Source organism: Pristis pectinata, chromosome 8 (genome assembly GCF_009764475.1).
Source record: "Pristis pectinata isolate sPriPec2 chromosome 8, sPriPec2.1.pri, whole genome shotgun sequence".
Taxonomy (NCBI): domain Eukaryota; kingdom Metazoa; phylum Chordata; class Chondrichthyes; order Rhinopristiformes; family Pristidae; genus Pristis; species Pristis pectinata.
Genome location: NC_067412.1, coordinates 11,735,052 through 11,757,809, shown reverse-complemented (window position 1 = coordinate 11,757,809; position 22,758 = coordinate 11,735,052). Strand labels below are relative to the sequence as shown.

Below are 22,758 nucleotides of genomic sequence, written 5' to 3'. Positions count from 1 at the left end.
AGGCAATCTGTTGCAGTTTTTCAACTGTTTTGTTGAAACTTGAAGAAGGGCATCCTATGGACTGAGTGTGTGTGTATGTGTGTTTGTGAGAGATTGATTACTACCTCAGTGCTATCTTTGTACAACGTTGCCTCCATATTGTCCATGAAAGGTCCAAGAACTTGGTTTGCTCTCTTGAGAACACAGAGGAGCAGGAGTAGACCACTCAGCCTCTCAAGCTTGCCCTGCCATTCAATACGATGATGCCAGATCTGCTCCAGGCCTTGACTCCTCTGCCACTTCCTGTGTCTGCCTTCAGCTTCTGTTGGCAGCTGTTACTTACCACACCAGTGTGTGGCTGAAACTTCCACCTGGGGATGAGCATCATGGCCTTGTAAACAACACGCCTGCTTGGCATCTTGTTTAAGGAAAAGAAATCTTCCAAAAGAGGTCACCGGCAGTGTTAGGGATAATCCTGTCTGTTGCACCAAGCCAAACTTACAGTGCAAGGTGTCTTGATGGATGAATGGATTTGGAGAGGAGGTGGAGTGAATCCAGGCAGCAACCTCAGATTATTTTAAAAAATGAGGTTGCATGACTAAGTCAATGTGGCCACATAAGACATAGGAGCAGAATTAGGCCATTCAGCCCTTCGAGTCTGCTTCACCATTCAATCATGGCTGATTTATTTTTCCCTCTCAACCCCATTCTTCTGCCTTCTCCCCCTAACTTTTGACGCCCTTATCAAGAACCTATCAACCTCCGCTTGAAATATACCCAATGACTTGGCCTCCACAGCCATCTGTGACAATGAATTCCACAGATTCACCACCTTCTGGCTAAAGAAATTCCTCCTCATCTCTGTTCTAAAGGGACGTCCTTCTATTCTGAGGCTGTGCCCTCTGGGTCCTGGACTCTCCCACTACTGGAAACATCCTCTCCATGTCCACTCTATCCAGGCCTTTCAATATTTGGTAGTGGCTTGGTATTGAGAGGCTGGGACTATTTATTTGGAGAAATGAGTTTGAATCCTAATAAATAAAAATAGATTTGGAATTGAAATGTAGCATCAATAGAGGACTTTGAAACAACTATATTGTTATTTAGAATTTACCTGGTTCACTGTGCCCTTCAGAGAAGACATCTGAATCTCTCTTACTCTGTATTGAAACCCTGAACTCCATTATGGGTGGGTAATCCATTCAGCAGTGACATTAGGGATGGGCAGTAAATGCTGGCCATGTCAGTGACATCTGTGTTCCATGAACCTTTGAAAAAAGAAAAGGACTGTTTCAGTATAGGATTTTTACTTTGTACATCTCTTATTTCTACACCTCAAAGGCATTTTCCAAAAGCTTACTAAGTCTCCAGTTAAATAAAGACTCATGTTTCAGTTTCCATTGCATTTGGGTTAATGAGGTAAAGAGAAAAAAAATGAATATTTTTATCTTTTTAACGACATTCCAAGGTGCTTAACAGTGATAAGATCCTTTTAAAGTTGCATTGAACATGAACAGGCACATGAATATGCAGGGAATGGAGGGATATAGATCATGTACGAAGAGAATTAGTTTCAGTCAGCATTGTGTTGGGTGCAGACATTGTGGGCCAAAGGGCCTCTTCCCGTGCTGTACCGTTCTATGTATCCATGTAAGTGTCCGTATAAGTATCCTTGACAGTCTGAAGTGCAGCGGACAGCAGACTCCCACAGGTAACAATGTGAGGTTGACTGGTGATGAAGGTCTGAGGTATCTGTGGAAAGAGAAACAGTTAACTTCATCACAACTGGCTTTGATTCTCATGTGGGTTTGAAGGTTAAATATTGGCCAATTCCTTAGGGATAGATCTGCTGTTGCTCCTCAAGATCATGCCACAAGATCTTTTACCCCAAGTGAAAGGGTAACCAGTGCATCAGTTTAATATCTGCAATACACTTCCCTGTAGCTGTGACACTTTACTCTGTATTCTGTTATTGTTTTTACCCTGTACTACCTCAATGCACTGTGTAATGAATTGATCTTTACAAACGGTATGCAAGTTTTTCACTGTACCTCGGCACAAGTGACAATAATAAACCAATTCCAATACCAATATCTCATCTGAAAGAGACATTTCCAACTTTACAACACCTAAGGCTGGAGTGTCAGTCTGGATTTTGTGTTTATGTCTTTAGTGTGGGGCTTGAACATGTGTGGCTGAGAGGGCCACCCACTGTTAGCCTGTGCAATGTTGAACACCCCATGCTCTCTTATAATAACAAGGAAATGTAATAAAGTAAGATGGTTTTGTAGAAGTTTTGCAAACTCTGCTTGAAGAGAAGTGACCTGTAACTGAACTGGGGCTGTGTGCAAATGGAAACTTTGCCTTTTTATAGTCTGTCCATTTATCAGTAATGATGTACACAGACCACAGTGGAAATAAATGTGTGAACGTAGATAGGCTGCTGCGGAAATTAATGTAGTTCATCCATCTTTCACTCGACAGTGGTCTTAATTGGAGAGTTTGAACAGCATAATCACATTGAGTTATGTTTTATTCTTTGAAAAATGTATTTATACTGGGAACAAAAATAAAACATCCAGCGCAGAGGGAAATATATTTTCAGATTCTCATCTACTGTATTTGAGAAACATAATTTTAGTGTTTTCATGATGACTCCAGGGAGACCTGTGGCTTTTTATTGTTTTCTGAGCAGTTTTCTTTCTTATTGCAGCAACAAACCCTTCAAGGTACTTTATAATAAAAGGTAGTCTCGCCCTCTGTTGCTTTGAGGAATCAACAATAGGATTGTTTGACAATACTGTCTTAGTTACTTTATTGATTTATGAATCACCCTCTTCCTGATAGGAGCTCTGCTTGGATTTATGAGAAAGAATCCATTGTTTGGTTTGGAAAAGTTGAGCCTAGTGTACCCAAGTGGATCAATATGCTTCAGGAGCGAAAAAAAGCTTCATCTGCAGTCTCTTGTGTCTCCACAACGCCTCAAGAGTTTTTAGCACCAAAACCTAGACTGATACTATGGTACAGTGCTGAGTGAGTGCTGCACTGGCCTGCAAAAGAGAGGGAAATGTGTCATGTGTGTGTCATCCAATCTGCTTTGCTTGGAAGTTGATCATATGGGCAGGTGTGGTAGTGTAGCGGTTAGCGTAACGCATTACAGTGCCAGCGACCCGGGTTCAATTCCGTCCGCAGTCTGTAAGGAGTTTGTACGTTCTCCCCATGTCTGCATGGGTTTCCTCTGGGTGCTCCGGTTTCCTCCCACATTCCAAAGATGTACAGGTTAGGAAGTTGTGGGCATGCTATGTTGGCGCTGGAAGCGTGGTGACACTTGCGGGCTGCCCCCAGAACACTCTACGCAAAAGATGCATTTCACTGTGTGTTTCAATATACATGTGACTAATAAAGCTATCTTATCTTATAATAACTCTGAAAGCTGGTCTGAGTCTTGTAACTGTGCAGAGTGTGTGACAGTGGGGTGAAGCATACAATTTGTAGGTATGAGGCTCAATCTGTAGAGATTGATGATTTGGGCCATGGGGTGGGGGGTGATTTGAGCAGTGCTGAAGACCACTGGTGCAGTTGAGAGGATGGGCCATTTGAGGTAGATTCACTCACCCTGACGTCTCGTATGAGGCCATTGAACCTTTTGCAACACGCTGTCCAGGTTTTTGCAGCTGGGATGATCACAGACATTGATAACGCAGGGTTATCAGCTTCTATCGGTGTTTCTGAAGGACCATTGAGGATGTCGAGCTTCTCACTCCCCTGCAGCATTTAACATCTCCAAAGCCCACTCTTTCTCATGCTGGGCCAATTCTGACTCTTTCTCAGTTTGTGGTCTCCTTAGCATAGGGAAGTGGCAAAAAGAAATCAAAGGAGAGTTGTTGGGCATGTTTAAGAGAACAAGTTGCTGAGGTATGGGGAAATAAGGAGAGGGAATGTGCTTTCTCTGTGTAGGCCTGTGGGCTAAATGTCCTCCTTCTATCTCATACTAAGTAACAATCGAATGAAAAGCTATGTCCTACTTCTACATTTTCATCTGGATTCATCAGGGAGAGGAGAATTAAAACAGTCATTTCACACCTTGCTGACTTCATGTTGAGTTGAAAAGGCCACCTTTGACGAATTGCCTCTGAATCTTCTCTATCGATTTTAATAATTGATCAGAGTTTCTTTGGAGGAATGTGCACTGAAGCCTTTCCCTTGAATCAGCAAAGAAGTGCAGGCTGGTATTAGTTTATTGACCATTCTCTGAGAGAGGAGGCAAGGTTTAATGTCAAAAGTGCTCCAAGTAGCAGGTTGCCTTTTTTGTTTAGTTTATCCCATAATATTTGTGAAATATTGGTGAAATTCTCTGCTTCAGAAGAGGGAATTTAGAATTTATTACATAGTGCTTGGAAAAGCGTCTTCACTGGGCAATGCCTAGCAAGAAATGACTGTTTTCTTAAAGAAACTGCCATTGTAAAATTCTGTATTGTACATGGACAAGCAAGGAAATTTGAGAACCTTGTTGGAATTTACACTAAACCTACAATTTTCCTTTATATAAGAACATAGGAACTTGAAAAGTAGAAGCAGGAACAGGCCAAATGACCCCTTGAGCGTGCACCCTCTTTCAGTAAGATCACCAAGGTTGTGACTTTTGACCTCATTTTCATTTTCTTACCTGTAATCCTTCATTCCCCTGTAATCCAAAACCTAACTTAATTTTGAATGTACATGATAATGTAGATCTCTGGTCAGAGGGAATACCAAGGATTCAAGGTACTTTGGTCAAAGAAATTCCTTCTATCTCAGTCTTAAAAGGGTAGGTTCCTATCCTGGTACAATACTCCCAAATTCTAAATAACTGCTCCTTCCCACTGGCCCCAACTAGAAGAAACATCTTATTGTCAAGTTCTCTCAGAATCCCGTATCATGAGGTTGTTAGATGTCGCATTTTTTAAAAATTGAATCACATAACATTCAATCAGTGTGCTTCACAATCAATCTTGAGGCCAACTTGTCTTTTTGCCAGCAATCATTCTGCTTTGTCGTATATCGTGGAAATTATTTGTCGGACTTTCTGTACTCTGAGTGGTCAGGAGAGTTAATGCAGTTGTAGCAGCCCCTTGAATGAAGGGAATGTATCATCTGCTGATTGTTGCTAGGAGGTGAAAGATCTCCTGATGCGAGAGTTTTCCATGTCCAACACACCTGATTGAATACAATTGATCTAGTCATTAATCTCACTGCTCTTGCGTGGGATCTTGCTGTGCACAGTTTGGCCCAGATGCTTGCCCACATCACAACCTTGAATTGTAGCCCATTGGCTGTGTTTTGCTTGGATCATCTGCAGAGGTGAATAGGGCAATGTAAGTGCCAGCTTGCCTTAGGATGACAGACCTGCCATGTATCAGGACTCGCAACAAGCAGTGGATTGTCCAGCTAACAAAGTCAATTTACCCAGAAACCAGTCTATTAACAGGGTGGAAGAAGCAGAAACTACAGTAACTTCTCCCAATAAAAGCAGGGTAATTTCTCTTTAAAAAAAAATGCAGTGACTGGAGGATAGTTACACTAAAATTAGGTGCCTGAAATCACTGCTGTTTTCTTGTTGCTGTGTGGTCATCAAGCCTGATTAATCCAGTCATCTGTACTCTGGGTGATGATAACATTGTCACAACGTTCATTCTGTTTTAAAAGTATCGCACGTTACTCTGCCTCTCGGGAGAATCACAAAACACCCTGCATAATAATTAAGAAGACATTGTTGTGTAAATAATGCAGCATTGCTATATACATAGCAATAAAAAGAATGACTGGTCATTTGTTAAATTATGTTTTACAAGAGTTCCTCGTTGCTGATTAATGAAGGGACAAGGGCCAAGAACTTGAAGATGAGCTGAATGCAAGGATGTGCAGCTGTGTGGGTGTGAGGTCGTGTAAAGCCATATTAAAGGACTTTCCCTATGCTCTAACCTATCTTTCTCAGGCAATGAGTGAGCTGTTGTGTTAACCTCTTTATCTTTTACCTTCATTGTCAGTCAGACTGTTAACTCCTGCAATTCATTCTTGAAGCAGTTAAGATAGCCTGATGTCAGGACACCTCACAGCCCCCTCTCCACCATTACAAATCACTTCCTTCCCTTCCTACCTTTTGTAGCAAGAGGGCTTCACTTCCCCAATTCTGGTGAGAGATTGTTGTCCTGGAGCTTTGCTTCTTTCTCTACAGGTGCTGCCTGACTTGCATTTTATGGTTTTAATTTGAGTTTCATTAACTTCTGAGCCGTTCTTCTGAGGTTTGATTCATTTACATTGTGTTTGATTTATTATTAGATACATCCAGGGAACATAGGAGAGAATAGCAGGAATAGAAGCTTATACTGTTACATAGAACGTGGAACAGTACAGCACAGGAACAGGCCCTTCGGCCCACGATGTAGTGCCAAACTAATTGAACTAGTAATTAAATACCTAACTAAATTAATCCCTTCTGCTTTCACGCCCATATCCCTCCATTCTCTGCATATTCATGTATCTAAGAGCCTCCACCACCACCCCTGGCAATTTGTTCAAGGCACACACCACTCTCTGTGTAAAAAGAAAACTTGCCCCGCACATCTCCTTTGAAGTTACACCCTCTCACCTTAAATGCATGCCCTCTAGTATTAGACATTTCGACCCTGGGAAAAACATACCGACTGTCTACTCATGCCTCTCATAATCTTATAATCTTCTATCAGGTCTCCCCAAGGCCTCTGCCGCTCCAGAGAAAACAGCCCAAGTTTGTCCAACCTATCCTCATAGCACATGCCCTCTAATCCAGGCAGCATCCTGGTAAACCTCTTCTGCACCCTCTCCAAAGCCTCCATATCCTTCCTACAATGGGGCAACCAGAATTGAACGCAATACTCTAGATGTGGCCTAACTAGAGTATTATATAACTGCAACATTAATTATGCATATATTATGCCTACAAGAGAAATTTGAGGAGGGTTATGCCAAGCCTAAGGACTGGCATTAGCCCATTGGGCAGCCTGTTCCAATACTATTTATTCTGTGTTACTCTAAATATATAATTAACATGCAAGAAATCTTATATTTTGCATTAAATCTCTGACTCTACTTTTACGAAGAGCTCATAAATTACATAAAAAGATTTTCCCCTGATTTCTTTTTGCAGTGTCCTGAAGATTAACCCTTCATTCCTGGAGACTCTGTTATATGTAATGTACATATAGAAATTCCCTACAAGCTGTTAAAAGTGAACTCAATAAATAAAGAGAATTAAAGACCAGCATTTCAATATCCACTACAACAGATTATCCAGCTCTTAACACACTGCTGTTTGCAGAGTTTGCTGTCTGGGAATCAGATGCGTGACTTCCTTGGCACCTTTCTTCAGCCTGCAGATGAGATCACAGAGTACCTGAATTTCCAAATGTACATGATCCAATTTGGATTTTACCCGAAGTAGATTGCGCGGGAGATCATTTCCAGGTTGAAATTGCACCAGATGCAAAACTGGGTACTTCTATTCACTATCCTCGGTGTCAGGCACACACAAACAACTTCACTATTCACGTTATACATACTTCTGTCTGATCCAATGTAAATTGGAACAGAAAGCTCTGCACTGTGATTGTCAGTGAACAATCTTAGTCAAAGTAATGGCTCATGCTGGCAGTAGGTTGTTTTATTCACTATTTAAAGTCTCAGTCTGCTGTCATCAGCAGACCTGACTCGGTAGTTTCAGGAGTAACAGCAGGCTGGTCAACTCCTTCCAAAGTGGGAGGAAACTGGAGCACCTGGAGGAAATCCACGCACTCAGAGGGGGAATACGCAAACTCCACACAGACAATACCTGAGGTCAGGATTGAAATCGGGTCACTGGAGTTTTGAGGCAGCAGCTCTATTAGCTGTGCCACTCTGCCACCTCACTGATAATATTACCAACCTTCACTAATCAATCGGCAGATGGCTCCATGTGCAAAAATGGCTCTGTAATAACGTCAACATCCCAGCAAACTGAGTGCTGACGGCCATTGAACTTGAACCGCTGAACTGTTGTGGTGGCAGAATGCACCATAGAAACTTGCCAAAGCATTACGGACATCCCTTCCCAAAGCCACATCCCTCTTGGATGTACAAAGGTAGCAGGTGCAAAGGGTACCATCAGCAGGGAGTCACACACCCTCCTGAGTTCTTATTGCTTCTGCATCACCTCTAGGTCAGACTCCTTACCAATAGCACTGTGGGACAACAATCATTGTGAGGACTTCCATGTTTCAAGTCCCCCCCCCCCCCCCCCCCCACCCTACTTTTAAAGGCCTGTCAGGATAAACCTGAAACCAAAACAGAAAATGATCAAAACACTACCGGGGCAGGCACGGTAGTGTAGCGGTTAGCGTAACGCTTTACAGCACCAGCGACCTGAGTTCATTTCTGGCCGCTGTCCGTAAGGAGTTTGTACGTTCTCCCCGTGTCTGCGTGGGTTTCCTCCGGGTGCTCCGGTTTCCTCCCACATTCAAAAGACGTATGGGTTAGGAAGTTGTGGGCATACTATGTTGGCGCCAGAAGCATGGCGACACTTGCGGGCTGCCCCCAGAACACTCTGCACAAAAAATGCATTTCACTGTGTGTTTCAGTGTACAGTGGCATGCAAAAGTTTGGGCACCCCGGTCAAGATTTCTGCTGCTGTGAATAGCTAAGCGAGTAAACGATGACCTGATTTCCAAAAGGCATAAAGTTAAAGATGACACACTTCTTTAATATTTTAAGCAAGATTACTTTTTTATTTCCATCTTTTACAGTTTCAAAATAACAAAAAAGGATCGATCCATCCCCATGCTTAACAGTTGGAGAGGTGTTCTTTTCATGAATTTCTGCACCCTTTTTTCTCCAAACATACCTTTGCTCATTGTGGCCAAAAAGTTCCATTTTAACTTCATCAGTCCACAGGACTTGTTTCCAAAATGCATCAGGCTTCTTTAGATGTTCCCTTGCAAACTTCTGATGCTGAATTTTGTGGTGAGGACGCAGGAAAGTTTGGAGAAAAAAGGGTGCAGAATTTCATGAAAAGAACACCTCTCCAACTGTTAAGCACGGGGGTGGATCGATCATGCTTTGAGCTTGTTGCAGCCAGTGGCACAGGGAACATTTCGCTGGTAGAGGGAAGAATGAATTCAATTAAATACCAGCAAATTCTGGAAGCAAACATCACACTGTCTGTAAAAAGGCTGAAGATGAAAAGAGGATGGCTTCTACAACAGGATAATGATCCTAAACATACCTCAAGATCCACAATGGACTACCTCAAGAGGCACAAGCTGAAGGTTTTGCTATGGCCCTCACAGTCCCCCGACCTAAACATCATCGAAAATCTGTGGATAGACATCAAAAGAGCAGCACATGCAAGACGGCCGAAGAATCTCACAGAACTAGAAACCTTTTGCAAGGAAAAATGGGAGAAAATCCCCCAAACAAGAATTGAAAGACTCTTAGCTGGCTACAGAAAGCATTTACAAGCTGTGATACTTGCCAGAGGAGGTGTTACTAAGTACTGACCATGCAGGGTGCCCAAACTTTTGCTTCGGGCCCTTTTCCTTTTTTGTTATTTTGAAACTGTAAAAGATGGAAATAAAAAAGTAATCTTGCTTAAAATATTAAAGAAATGTGTCATCTTTAACTTTATGCCTTTTGGAAATTAGGTCATCCTTTACTCTCTTAGCTATTCACAGCAGCAGAAATTTTGACCAGGGGTGCCCAAACTTTTGCATGCCACTGTACATGTGACTAATAAAGATATCTTAAGTTAGGCAGCATCTGTGGAAAGAGAAATGGTTAATGTTTTGGGTCTAGGATCCTTTGTCAGAATGTTCACTATTTCTCCTGCTATAGATGTTGCCTGACCTGCTGAGGGTTTCCAGCTTTTTCTGTTTCTGGTTTCAGATTTTCAGCATCTGCAGTTTTTCTTTTGATTTTCTTTTATGATGGATAGCAAATGTTGGCCTTGCCTTTGGGAGACACATCCCAAGAAAAAAAAACAAAGAATAATATAAACTTTGAGGCACTTGAAAATATCGCTTGTTTGAGTGCACTGCAGTTGGTCCTTTGTGACTTTCTGTGTCTGGTGAGATAGAAAAGGAAAAGAATCGCTTTTGTTTCCAGTGTTTTTTGTGATCAAAGTACTTTAAACCCAATTAATACCTCTTGAGTCTCGTCATTGTTGCAGTGTGGACACGCTGCAGTCATTTCGTGCACACAAACATCCCACAGATACTAATGCGATAATGACGAGATAATCTGTTTTCTTTTAATCTAATGGAATGTTAAATGAAGGCTAAGTATTAGCCAGTGTAGCAGTGATGAGTCCTTGCCCTACTTTGTGATGGTGCAAGGAGATCTAATAAATCCATCTGAGAGATGAACCAGGCAGCCCTTCCTCCAGTACACTCCTCCCTCAGTATCAATCCTCCCTCAGGTCAGCCTAGATTTTTAGACTCAAGTCTCTGGAATGGGACTTGAACTCTCAACTTTCTGACATGGAGGTACGAGTACCGCCCACTGATGCATTTGGGAAGAATAAACAAAGAGAAGAGTGCGTTGGGACCACATGGAAATAACAACTGTGACCTTTAGATTATCCTTTGTTTTTCCACGCAAGATGGATTATTTTGAGGATGGAAATATGTTCTTTAGAGAATATTGAGCAGCTTGACTGCACATATTTTGCAATCACATCTTGACACATGTAAGAGGTAGTTTTATTAATAAACTCTTCGATGGTTGCTATTGATTTTAACTAGGCCCTTGGACACTGCTTCTTAATTTGATTTGGAGCCAAGAATTGTTTAAACAGTAGCCTTGGAATTTATCTTTCAAAATTATGCTCTGCAGTCCCAGGTGTTTGTCACTAATATTGATGATATCCTTGTGATACATATATGTGAAGATGATAGCCTGCGATCTTGCTGCAGATTCAGCCTAAAAACCTTCGGTTTTATTGGTATTGGTATTGGTTTATTATTGTCACTTGTACCAACGTACAGTGAAAAACATGTCTTGCAAACCGATCGTACAGGTCAATTCATTACACAGTGCAGTTACATTGAGTTAGTATGGAGTCCATTGATGTAGTACAGGTAAAAACAATAACAGTACAGAGTAAAGTGTCAGTGCAATAAGGTGCAAGGTCACAACAAGATAGATCATGAGGTAATAGTCCATCTCATTGTATAAGGGAACCGTTCAATAGTCTTATCACAGCGGGGTAGAAGCTGTCCTTAAGTCTGGTGGTACGTGCCCTCAGGCTCCTGTATCTTCTACCCGATGGAAGAGGAGAGAAGAGAGAATGACCCAGGTGGGTGGGGCCTTTGATTATGCTGGCTGCTTCACCAAGACAACAAGAGGTAAAGACAGAGTCCAAGGAGGGAAGGCTGGTGTCCGTGATGCGCTGGGCTGTGTCCACAACTCTCTGCAGTTTCTTGTGGTCCTGGGCAGAGCAGTTGCCATATCAAACTGTGATACATCCAGATAGGATGCTTTCTGTGGTGCATCGGTAAAAGTTGATGAGAGTCAAAGGGGACAAACTGAATTTCTTTAGTCTCCTGAGGAAGTAGAGGCGCTGATGAGCTTTCTTGGCCATGATATCTATGTGATTTGACCAGGACAGGCTGTTGGTGATGTTCACTCCCAGGAACTTGAAGGTCTCAACCCTCTCGACCTCAGCAGCATTGATGTAGACAGGTGCATGTACACCGCCCCCTTTCCTGAAGTCATTGACCAGCTCTTTTGTTTTGTTGACATTGAGGGAAAGGTTGTTGTCATGACACCATTCCACTAATCTCTCTATCTCCTTCCTGTACTCCGACTCATCGCTATGACAGTGGTATCATCTGCAAATTGTAGATGGAGTTAGAGCAGAATCTGGCCATACAGTCATGAGTGTACAGGGAGTAGAGTAGAGGGCTGAGGACGCAGCCTTGTGGGGCACCAGTGTTGAGAATAATCATGCCGGAGGTATTACTGCCTATCCTCACTGGTTGCGGTCTGCTGGTTAGAAAGTCAAGGATCCAGTTACAGAGGGAGGTGATGAGTCCTAGGACTCAGAGTTTGGTGACAAGCTTACTTGGGATTATTGTATTGAAGGCAGAGCTATAGTCAATAAACAATAGTCTAATGTAGGTGTCTTTACTGTCCAGATGCTCCAAGGCTGAGTGTAGGGCCAGGGAGATGGCATCCACTGTAGACCTGTTTCGGCGATAGGTGAATTGCAGTAGATCAAGATTGTCTGGTAGGCTGGAGTTGATGCATGCCATGACCAGCCTCTCAAAGCACTTCATGATGGTGGATGTCAGAGCCACTGGTCGGTAGTCATTGAGGCATGTTACCTTGCTTTTCTTCAGTACGGGGGTGGAGCTGCTGTTTAAATACGTAGCTTTAAGGTGCATTTCTTTAAGACTTACGAATATGGAAAGACTTTTTTTGAAGCACATTGGGCTAGAGTATACATGATGATTAACTGGTGGGTCAGTAGATGTCTGCCTGCCAGCTCGCTGCAGTGGATGGACCAGCCCATTCTACTCTAAGTCTGGTACTTATCATAATTGCACACATTTTGGTAATTGGTTTATTATTGTTACATGTACCGAGATACAGTGAAAAACTTTGTTTTGCATACCATCCATACAGATAATTTCAAAACATAAGTACATTGAGGTAGTACAAGGGAAAAGCAATAACAGAATGCAGAATCTAGTTTTATAGTTACAGAGAAAGTGCAGTGCAGGCAGACAAAATGTGCAAGAGCCATGATGAGGTAGATTGTGAGCTCAAGAGCTCATCTTTATCATACAGGAGGTCTGTTTGATATAACAGCAGAATTGAAGCTGTCCTTGAGCCTGATGGTGTGTGCTTTCAGGCTTTTGTATCTTCTGCCCAATGGAAGGGGGGAGAAAGGAGAATGTCTAGGGTGAGAAGGGTCTTTGATTTTGTTGGCTGTTTTCTTGAGGCAGTGGGAAGTGTAGGCAGAGTCCATGGAGTAGAGGCTGGTTTTCATGATGGACTGAGCTGTGTCCATAACTGTCTGCAATTTATTGCAGTCTCGGGCAGAGAAGTTGCTATACCAAGTTGTGATACATCCGGATATGATGCTTTCTAAGGTGCAGCGATAAAAATCGGTAAGGCTCAACGGAGACATGGCGAACTTCCTTAGACTTCTGAGGAAGTAGAGGCGCTGGTGTGCTTTCTTGGCCATGGCGTCTCCATGGTTGGACCAGGACAAGCTATTGGTAATGTTAACACCTAGGAATTTGAGGTTATTTCCAAAACAGCAACTTGCAGTATGGTATGCTGCTAGATGGCATTCCTGTGCTCTTATCGCCAGATCTAAAACCACCTCCAACTACCCTGTCCCCATTCTTTTGCCGTTGGTTGCCTGATGTACTAATTCTCTTGGTGCTCCATCCTCACATGACAATTGGAAAGTGAACAGGCTCTTCGGTTCAAGTGGATGATTATTCAGGGGAGACACAAGAGAGACTGCAGATGCTGGAATCTGGAGCAGCACACAAAACACTGGAGGAACACAACAAGTCAGGCAGCATCCATGGAAGGAAATGGACAGTCGACTTTTCGGGTCGAGAGCCTTCATCTGGATTATTCAGTGCCTGAGAACAGCTTTTCCTGTAACCCAGGTTCCTGTCTCCAGTAACTTCTAAATCACCATACAAAGAAAGTAGAAAAAAATGTTGATTTAATTGACCTTTGAGTTTCACGTGCACCCATGTCCACAAATATAATCTTCAATTTCTGCACACTCTGGGTTCTTTCCTGGATATGTGACCAAATATGCACTTGTATTGGTATTGGTTTATTATTGTCACTTGTACCGAGGTACAGTGAAAAACTTGTCTTGCATACCGATCGTACAGGTCAATTCATTACACAGTGCAGTTACATTGAGTCTTTATTGTAGATTCTTGATGTGTGAGGTTTGTCCTACAAGGAAAGATCAATCAGGGTAGGTTTATTCAGTGTGGAAGAATGAAAGGTGACCTTTAATAGAGGGATTGATAGGGTGGTGCTGGGGAATCTAGAACTAGGTCTCAGGATATGGAGTTGGGTGTTTAAAACTAAGGTACGGAGAAATTTCTTTACTCAGGAGGTGGTAAATGTTTTTGTTCAACCCTGGAGGGCTGTGGATGTTCCTTCACTGAGTACATTGCAGGCTAAGTGTTAGACTCTTAAGGAATAGATGTAATGGGGATTGGGCAGGAAGGTGGATGAGTGAGAGGGTCAGTTGTTATTGGGCTTCAGTGTGAGTGATCTTATGGTTTACTGTTGCTTCTGATCCTTGTGGCCTTGCATCCTTTTGCAAAACTGCCCAAAGCCTGGCAAATTAGAGTCATAGAAAGATACAGTATGTAAACAGGCCCTTCAGCCCATCGAGTCTATGCTAACCATTGACCATCAACCACCCATTTACACTAATCCTGCATTAATACCGTTATTTTTAATCTCCCCACATTCTCACACTCCCCCTAGATTCTACCACTCATCCACACACTGGGTGCAATTCAAGCTACCAACCCGCATGCCTTTGGGATGTTGGATGAAACTGAAGCACCCGGGAGAAACCGACATAGTCACAGGGAGAACACGCAAACTCCACGCGGATAGCATCAGAAATCAGGATCGAACCCAGGTCTCCAGCGCTGTGGGGCAGTGACTCTATTAGCTGCGCCACTGTGTAGTATATGCCGCAAAGGTTCTAATCTCTCCTTGAGCTCGATGGCCAGTTTATCATCTAAGTACACTCCGGTGAAGCACCCTGTGTGACGTTTTACAATTTTAAATTCACTGTACAAGCATTAGTTGTTTGCTTGGCAATACAGAAAACTAGGCTGCCGACAAGATGGAGTTGGGCTGTTCAGGGCATGCTGCCCTTTCGAATGTGACAGCTAAGCAAATGGTGAAGCAATTGATCCTTTCTTCTCTCACGCTGAAAAATTTATTGGTGATCGTTGCACTTTTCCCCAAAGAATTTGCTTGAACAGCAGTGAAGGTTGAGCAGTTTTCTCATTTGCAACCAAATCATTAACTGCAACAAAGCAGGTAGCTATTTTTAGCTACCTCTTGACATCAACGTGACGTAGCTGCCTGACTTGAGCTATTTTAGGAGCCCAATGAGGAAGGAGCTCATCTGTTAAACATCATACTGCAGGGCAAGGGGAATTAGACCCTGGTTGTGATGATGGATGGTGTGTGCGGAATATTGATGGGGTGGAATTATAGAGTACTGCTCAGAGGTCTAGTTTGAAACATGCTGCTGAAAGTACAGCCTGCTCTCTCCAATCTCCTCTGATCACAAAGATTCGGTGCAACATTTACGGAAAAGGAACATTTCTGATTTCTTCCCTTTGCATGTATTAAATCTTTCTGAAAGGGTAACCACCTACTTTAAAGACATGCATTGTTACAAGGTCTTCCACAACCCAAAGTATCCCAGTGCATTCTACAACCGCTCGAATATGTTTGAAGAGCAGTCACTGTTAAACCAGGAAACATGGCAGCTTATTTGCGTATAGCAAGCTCCCACAAGGTGATGCTGATTAGATTATCATCCTTTTCATTGAACTCCAGGATTTGCTGTTTTGTTATTTGAAATTGAGATATTTAAGACCATAAGATATAGGAGCAGAATTAGGCCATTCAGCCCATCAAGTCTGCTCCGCCATTCAATCAAGGCTGATTTTTTTTCAACCCCGTTCTTCCATCTTCTCCGCGTAACCCTTAACCCCCTCACCAATCAAGAACTTATCAACCTCTGCCTTAAATACACCCAATGACTTGGCCTCCACAGCCCTCTATGGCAATGAATTCCACAGATTCACCACCCTCTGGCTGAAGAAATTCCTCCTCATCTTGGTTCTAAAGGGATGTCCCTTTATTCTGAGGCTGAGCCCTTAGATCTTAGACTCTGGAGAGGATGTTTCCAGTAGTAGGAGAGTCTATCCATGCCTTTCAGTATTCGGTAGGTTTCAATGAGATCTCCCCTCATCCTTCTGAACTCCAAGTACAGGCCCAAAATTATCAAATGCTCTTCATACATTAGTTCTTTGTAATAGAGATCTTTTACATCCATGCAAGCCAATGGTAGGTCCTTGGTCTTGTCTGAAACCAATCATAAATAATGAGTCACTGCTGGTAGCTTAGCACTCCTCCTATACAGGAGGATCACCCTGGACTTGTATTGCTCATTCCTCTGGAGTGGGAACCCCAGGAAGGGGTCAACATTCCTGGGAGGGAAGGGGTATGGGAAACCTAGTCCCACAGTAAAGTGGTGACTTTTACTTCTAGTGACGAACAGGCCAAATATATCTCCCAGAAGATCAAGTAAGCCAAGCCATCCAACTCAACCATTCACTATTCAGTGAGACACTTAGTTCATCTGTGTACCAACCCCTTTTTAACCAAGGGCTATGCTGTTCCCCAGTGATGTATTTGTGTCCATAGGTCACTTGTACTTCAAAGCCTTGGATGCCTCTACATTACACAGCCACGGGTCATCAAGAACACTTCATTGTTTACAGAACAGTTCACATGTCCTGGATTTGTGGAGGAATCTATGTAAATCCAGGCTTATTTGTTCTTTTATGTTCTCTCTTATTCTCTCATTTCTCTCTCTTTTTCTCTCTCATGCTTTTTTTCTTCTTGCTGATTCACAAACTTTCCCTGATACTAGATGTTGTTAATGACCTTTGAATTAAATTATCCACTACAGCAGTTTCTCTTCAGCTATTTGTGGGAGCTTGCTTTGTGCCAGCCAGCTACTGCATTTGCTGCAATAGTGACTACTCTTTGAAGGAACTCTGTTGGAAATAGCACTCAGTGGGGCATCCTATCACTGTGAAAATCTAGAGCAATATAGATTTTTATTTTATTCTCATGGTATTGAACTGCCAGAATATAAATGATCCTTCCGATCATTGAATGGTTTAAAGGCTGCAGCGTGGTTACCTTGTGTAATGGGGTTGCAGAACTTTACAGTGCTGGTGGCCATTTGGCCCATCGCTGTTACCTTGCCTTTCTGAAAGAGGTGTCCATTTCCCCTTTAAGCTTGCTTTATAAATGTTTAACCACATCCCTTAAAACTGTCACTGGGTTGTGCTGCTAGCACAGGTTCTGGTATGGAGGTAGGGAGGCAGGAATGGGAAGCCTGTGTGCTTCCCAGCTCTTAGGAAGAAATCGGATCATTTGATGCTAATTCCATTGTGTTTCTTTTCTGACCACAGTACAGGATAGGACAGCTGTACACCATCAGCAAGCACAGCCACGAGCAGAGCGACAAGGGCGAGGGGGTGGAAGTGGTTAAGAATGAACCCCACGAAGATCCCGTGCATGGGAAAGGCCAGTTCACCGAGAAGAGGGTCCATTTGTCCAGGTAAGGCACCGTGAGCTGAGACGGCAGATGCAGTAAAGGACCCTGCCGGATGGTTCAACAAGTGGTGGCCAATGTGGGTTCCACTAGTGACTGTTGCTTCTGAAGGTTCACCACTGGGAATGGACTGACCTGCCCTCTGAGTTATCCCAAGCAATGATGCTGGTGGCAATGTAGAGTCAATCTGAGTTAGGTGGAGGTGAGTGACAAAATGAATAATAGAGAAGGAAAAACAAAACACTAAGGGAATAAAGGAGGCCCAACCATTCTTATTTGCAAACTGACACATTGTGCAGCTTAGCAGGAGGTCGATGAAGGACAATGTCCCAGAACTCACTACAGTGTTGCCTCCGCCTTGAAATTCCACAGCATCCTCCAGTTTCATGAATCCCAGGGCCATAGGGAATTGAAAAATTGGCTTAGTTTTCCTTTCAAGACCTTTGCAAAATAAGAGTTCTGTGGGTTGGGCATTACATACAGCTGTGGCGTTCAACTCTTGGAGTCATACAGCATGGAAACATGCCCTACAGCTCACTGAATTGGTACAGACCATCAAGCACTTGTTCACACTAATCCTATGCGAATCTCATTTTTATTCTCCTCACATTCCCACCAACTCCCCCCATATTCTACCACTCACCCAATTAACCTACTAACCCTTTGTTGTAAAAACTTAACAATCATTGGAAACACCAAGTTAGCCTGTTTGAAGCAGAAAGGCTTTGTTGTGATATAAGATATCTTTATTAGTCACATGTACATCAAAACACACAGTGAAATACATCTTTTGCGTAGAGTGTTCTGGGGGCAGCCCGCAAGTGTCGCCACGCTTCCAGCACCAACATAGCATGCCCACAACTTCCTAACACGTACGTCTTTGGAATGTGGGAGGAAACCAGAGCACCTGGAGGAAACCCACACAGACACGGGGAGAATGTACAAACTCCTTACAGACTGTGGCTGGATTTGAACCCGGGTCGCTGGCGCTGTAAAGCGTTACGCTAACCGCTACTTGGTGGGCTCTAACTAATCAGGGTTAAGCTTTACAATCAAGTAAATGTTTCCAAATGATTCAGAAGCATGCTTTACACAATTTAGAGTACTCTACAATGTTATTTCATTGTTTTATTTAGTTAATGGCACTTAAATGAAACATATTCACACTACAATTAGCTTGTTTGAAGCAGGTAGGCTTCTTTGTGATAGGGTGGACACTAGCTAATCAGGCTTAAGTTTTACAATCAAATAGATGTTTCCAGGTGATTAAGAAGCTTTCTTTACATATAGTGAAGTCTAAGGGATGTGGGAGGAAACGCACACAGTCACAGGTAGAGCGTGCAAACTCTGCACAAGCAGCACTCAGGGTCAGGATTGAACCTGGATCACTGGAGCTATGAAGCAGCAGCTCTTATCAGCCACATCATTGTGCCTCCTCAGATAGATCAAGAATAACCCTCTGTAGATGTTCAGTTGGCTTTAGGAAAGCAGTTTTTCATTTGATCTGACTATGAATATGAAAGAAAGTTAGGAGCAAATCCACAAATGTCTCTCCATGAAAAGAAGATACCTCAGTCACATGGACATTTCTCGCTCTCTCTGTTTCTCTCTCTCCTTGTCTCTCTCTCCCTCTCTCTCTGCCCCCACCCCCATGCTGTTTGTCATTCAAGCTCACCACATTTTAACCAGAAGCTGCTACTAATTAAAAAATCCTTTTTAAAAATTGTAATTCGTGCTGCAAAATACTTGGAACTTATGACCGCTTTTAAAGCTCCATTCTTTCTTAAATCTATCTGTAGACTAAATCATAAGAAATGTTACGCGGCACCCCAGGTAGTGATTACTCAGCCCAATAGGTGTGGGGCAAGAAAATACTGTAGATGCTGGAAATCTGAAATTAAAACAGGATGTGCAGGAAATGTGCAGCAGAGAGAGAAGCTGAGTTAACGGTTCAGGTCAATGATCTGTCTTCATTGTCATCAACCTGACGTTGTAATTGTTCCTTCCTCAATAGAAGTTGCTGCCTGGCCTGGTGAGTATGCCAAATTTCACCTGCTTTCAGGGATGAATTTTGAGTTAATCTTCTATGTATCAATAGGGGGATAATTAGGCAGGAGTCAAGTTCTATGTCCATTGAGAAAAAACCCTGCAGTTCCTCCCTCCGGTGCCTCTCCGCCACCGTATCCCAATGCAGTTTCCAATTGGCATTGAATTCATTCCTTGTGTTTGCTCCCCCCAGTCCACTGGGAATATTTTCCACTGATCAATCATTCCATGAGGTTTTGAGACCAGAACTGAGTTTGAGCTCATTGTGGCCTTGTTCTCGCCTCTGGAGCAACTTTCTTCCACTTTCTAGATGTTGCCAGTTCAACCCTCTAGATGCTTCAGCATCCGTGCTGTTTCCACAAAGGCTGGGAGCCACAGTTTGATGCTAGCTAGTGGAGACAAGATTTAGTTCAGAGCCCTGGTGTTCGGCACTTCCTGCTACCTGTGTCTTCCCGACCTTTTTGTTCCTTTTTCAATCTTTCTGTTAGTTTCCAAATTAATACAGATTAATATATAACATCGATGATTGTACATGTAATACAAAGAGATCAAGAGAACAATCATGGCATAGATAATCATAAGGAATAATAAAATATAAAAAAAATCTTTAGATCTCACGATCTCTTAGTAGATGAATATAATATAAAAGAAAGGAAAGAAAAAGATTTATTGTGTATATAAAAAAAAGAAAAAAAATCCCCAAATCAATAAAAAATTGTAAATAATATAACAAACCAAACTAAAAAGAAAATTAAAAAAAAGACAAAAAAAAAGAAAAAAAAAACTGGACTGAAATTTCTCAATAGAAACAGAGCAATATTATGTTGTCAACTCCGTTCCTCTAAATTGAAAAGTTATTGAAAAGGGATCTATATCATATGAAAGTATTGAATAAATGGACTCCAAATATCTTCAAATTTAAACGAAGGATCAACAGTACCACTCCTAATTTTTTCCAAGTTTAAACATGATAGACCTGCTGATAAAACTTGTTGTGCAAGTCACTTTGCACCTGGACTGTTCTGTGAACTTTGATTCTTAATGTAAGTCAAAGATAAAGGACCCTGCTTTCATTCATGAGTGATCAGAAAGGTTTGCATGTAGCAGCAAAATAGATTTTTTTAGATATCTTTATTAGTCACATGTACATCAAAACACACAGTGAAATACATCTTTTGCATAGAGTGTTCTGGGGGCAGCCCGCAAGTGTCGCCACGCTTCCGGCGCCCACATAGCATGCCCACAACTTCCTAACCTGTACATCTTTGGAATGTGGGAGGAAACCAGAGCACCCAAGAGGAAACCCACGCAGACACGGGGAGAACGAACAAACTCCTTACGGACAATGGCCGGAATTGAACCTGGATTGCTGGCGCTGTAATGCATTATGCTAACTGCTACACTATCATGCCTGCCCAGGAGACACTGTAGTCTCACCAGATATGGAAGAGGAAAACACCACACTATAAAGGGAGGGAGGGATTGTTCCTGGGAGCAAGGGTGTGTTGGTTAGGAGGTTGAGAGCTTGGACTGGAATAGAGTGGAGAATTAGAACACTGGGTGACCTTGACCTTTGGACTCACTCTTGTGATTGGGCAGTCGGCAAGAGGATAAAGTTAATGGTGATTTCATCCTGCTTCTCCTGACGTGAGAATGTTGGAAATAGAACCAGAAGTAGGCTATGGGGATTCCTTGAGTCTGTGCCATGGTTCATTATGAGACCTGATAGAAATCTATAAAATTATGAAAGGAGTTAACAGCCTGACTAACAATGAAGATGAAAGGTAAAGAGGATTAACACAGCAGATCACTTATCACTTGAGAAAGGCAGGTGAGAGTTTAGATAGGGTAGATAGTTAGGGTCTTTTTCCAAATACTTCCAATTAGCTTTAAGGTGAGAGAGGGAAAGTTTAAAGGAAACTTATGAGCAGGTTTCTTACACTGAGAATGGTTGGTGCCTGGAATGCACTACCAGGGGAAGTGGTAGAAGCAGATACGATAGCGGTGTTTAAGAGGGACTTAGACAGGCACATTAACAGGCAGGGAATGGAGGAATATAAGACATAGGAGCAGAATTATGCCATTCGGCCCATCGAGTCTGCTCTGCGATTCGATCATGACTGATTTATTTTTCCCTCTCAACCCCATTCTCCTGCCTTCTCCCTGTAACCTTTGACACCCTTACTAATCAAGACCCTATCAACCCCCGCTCTAAATATATTCAATGACTTGGCCTCCACAGCTGTCTGTGACAATGAATTTCACAGATCCACCACCCTCTGGCTAAAGAAGTTCCTCCTCATGTCTGTTCTAAAGGGACAGTGTGACGAGACGTGTTCTTTAGAACATCTCTTCGAAAGAGATGTCCTTTTATTCTGAGGCTGTGCCCTCTGGGTCCTGGACTCTCCCACTACTGGAAACATCCACTCTGTGTCCACTCCATCCAGGCCTTCCAATATTCAGTGGGTTTCAGTGAGATCCCCCTCATCCTTCTAAACTCCAGTGAGTACAGGCCCAGAGCCATCAAATGCTCCTTATACCCTTTCACCCCCGGGATCATTCTCGTAAACCTCCTCTGGACCCTCTCCAATGCCAGCACATCCTTCCTTAGATATTGGACCCAAAACTGCTCACAATACTCCAAATGTATAGACCACATGCAGGCAGATGTTCAGTTTAAATTGGCATCACAGACATTGCGGGCTGAAGGGCCTGTTCCTGGGCTGTACCATTCTATTAGCATGGCTGATGTGGTCTTAGCCTCAACTCCACTTTCCTGCTTTTTATCTTTGATTTCCTATCTACCTCAGTGTTGAAGGTGTTCAGTGACACGGCCTCCACAGCTCTCATGGTTAGAGAATTCCAGAGACTGACTACCCTCCTCCCTGCATTAAATGGGTGCCCCTTATTCTGAAACTATACTCCATCCATAGTTCAAGACTCTTCCTGAGGGGAAGCGTTCTCTCAGCATGTACCACGGTGGCTCATTCTGGGAATCTTGCCCAATTGCACACTCTTAGATGGTAAAATGAAACTCCACTACCTACCCAGGTTACAATGGAAACCACATGGACCACTGAAGATGAAGGGGCTCGACCCGAAACGTCAACTGTCCGTTTCCATCCGTAAATGCTGCCTGACCTGCTGAGGTCCTCCAGGGCTTCATGTGTCACTGCTGTCACTTCTCTGGTGAATGGTGACAGAAGGCTTGGGTTGCAGTGGTAATGGTGCCAGTGTTGCTAATGGAGGCAGAGAACCCATTGAAGGTCTCGCTCCAAGCGGAGTTCCATCCCACTCGATGAAGTGTACCT

At 42.9% G+C, this 22,758-nt stretch overlaps 1 protein-coding gene across 1 annotated transcript in view; it reads left to right on the top strand.

The window, feature by feature from the left end:
- Positions 1-22,758, top strand: part of LOC127573298 (cytoplasmic phosphatidylinositol transfer protein 1-like) — a 169,034-nt gene that overhangs the window by 69,347 nt on the left and 76,929 nt on the right. The window contains exon 2 of the mRNA XM_052021362.1: positions 17,259-17,407. Within this exon, the coding sequence (XP_051877322.1) occupies positions 17,259-17,407 (149 nt within the window). The remainder of the gene's footprint in view (positions 1-17,258; positions 17,408-22,758) is intronic.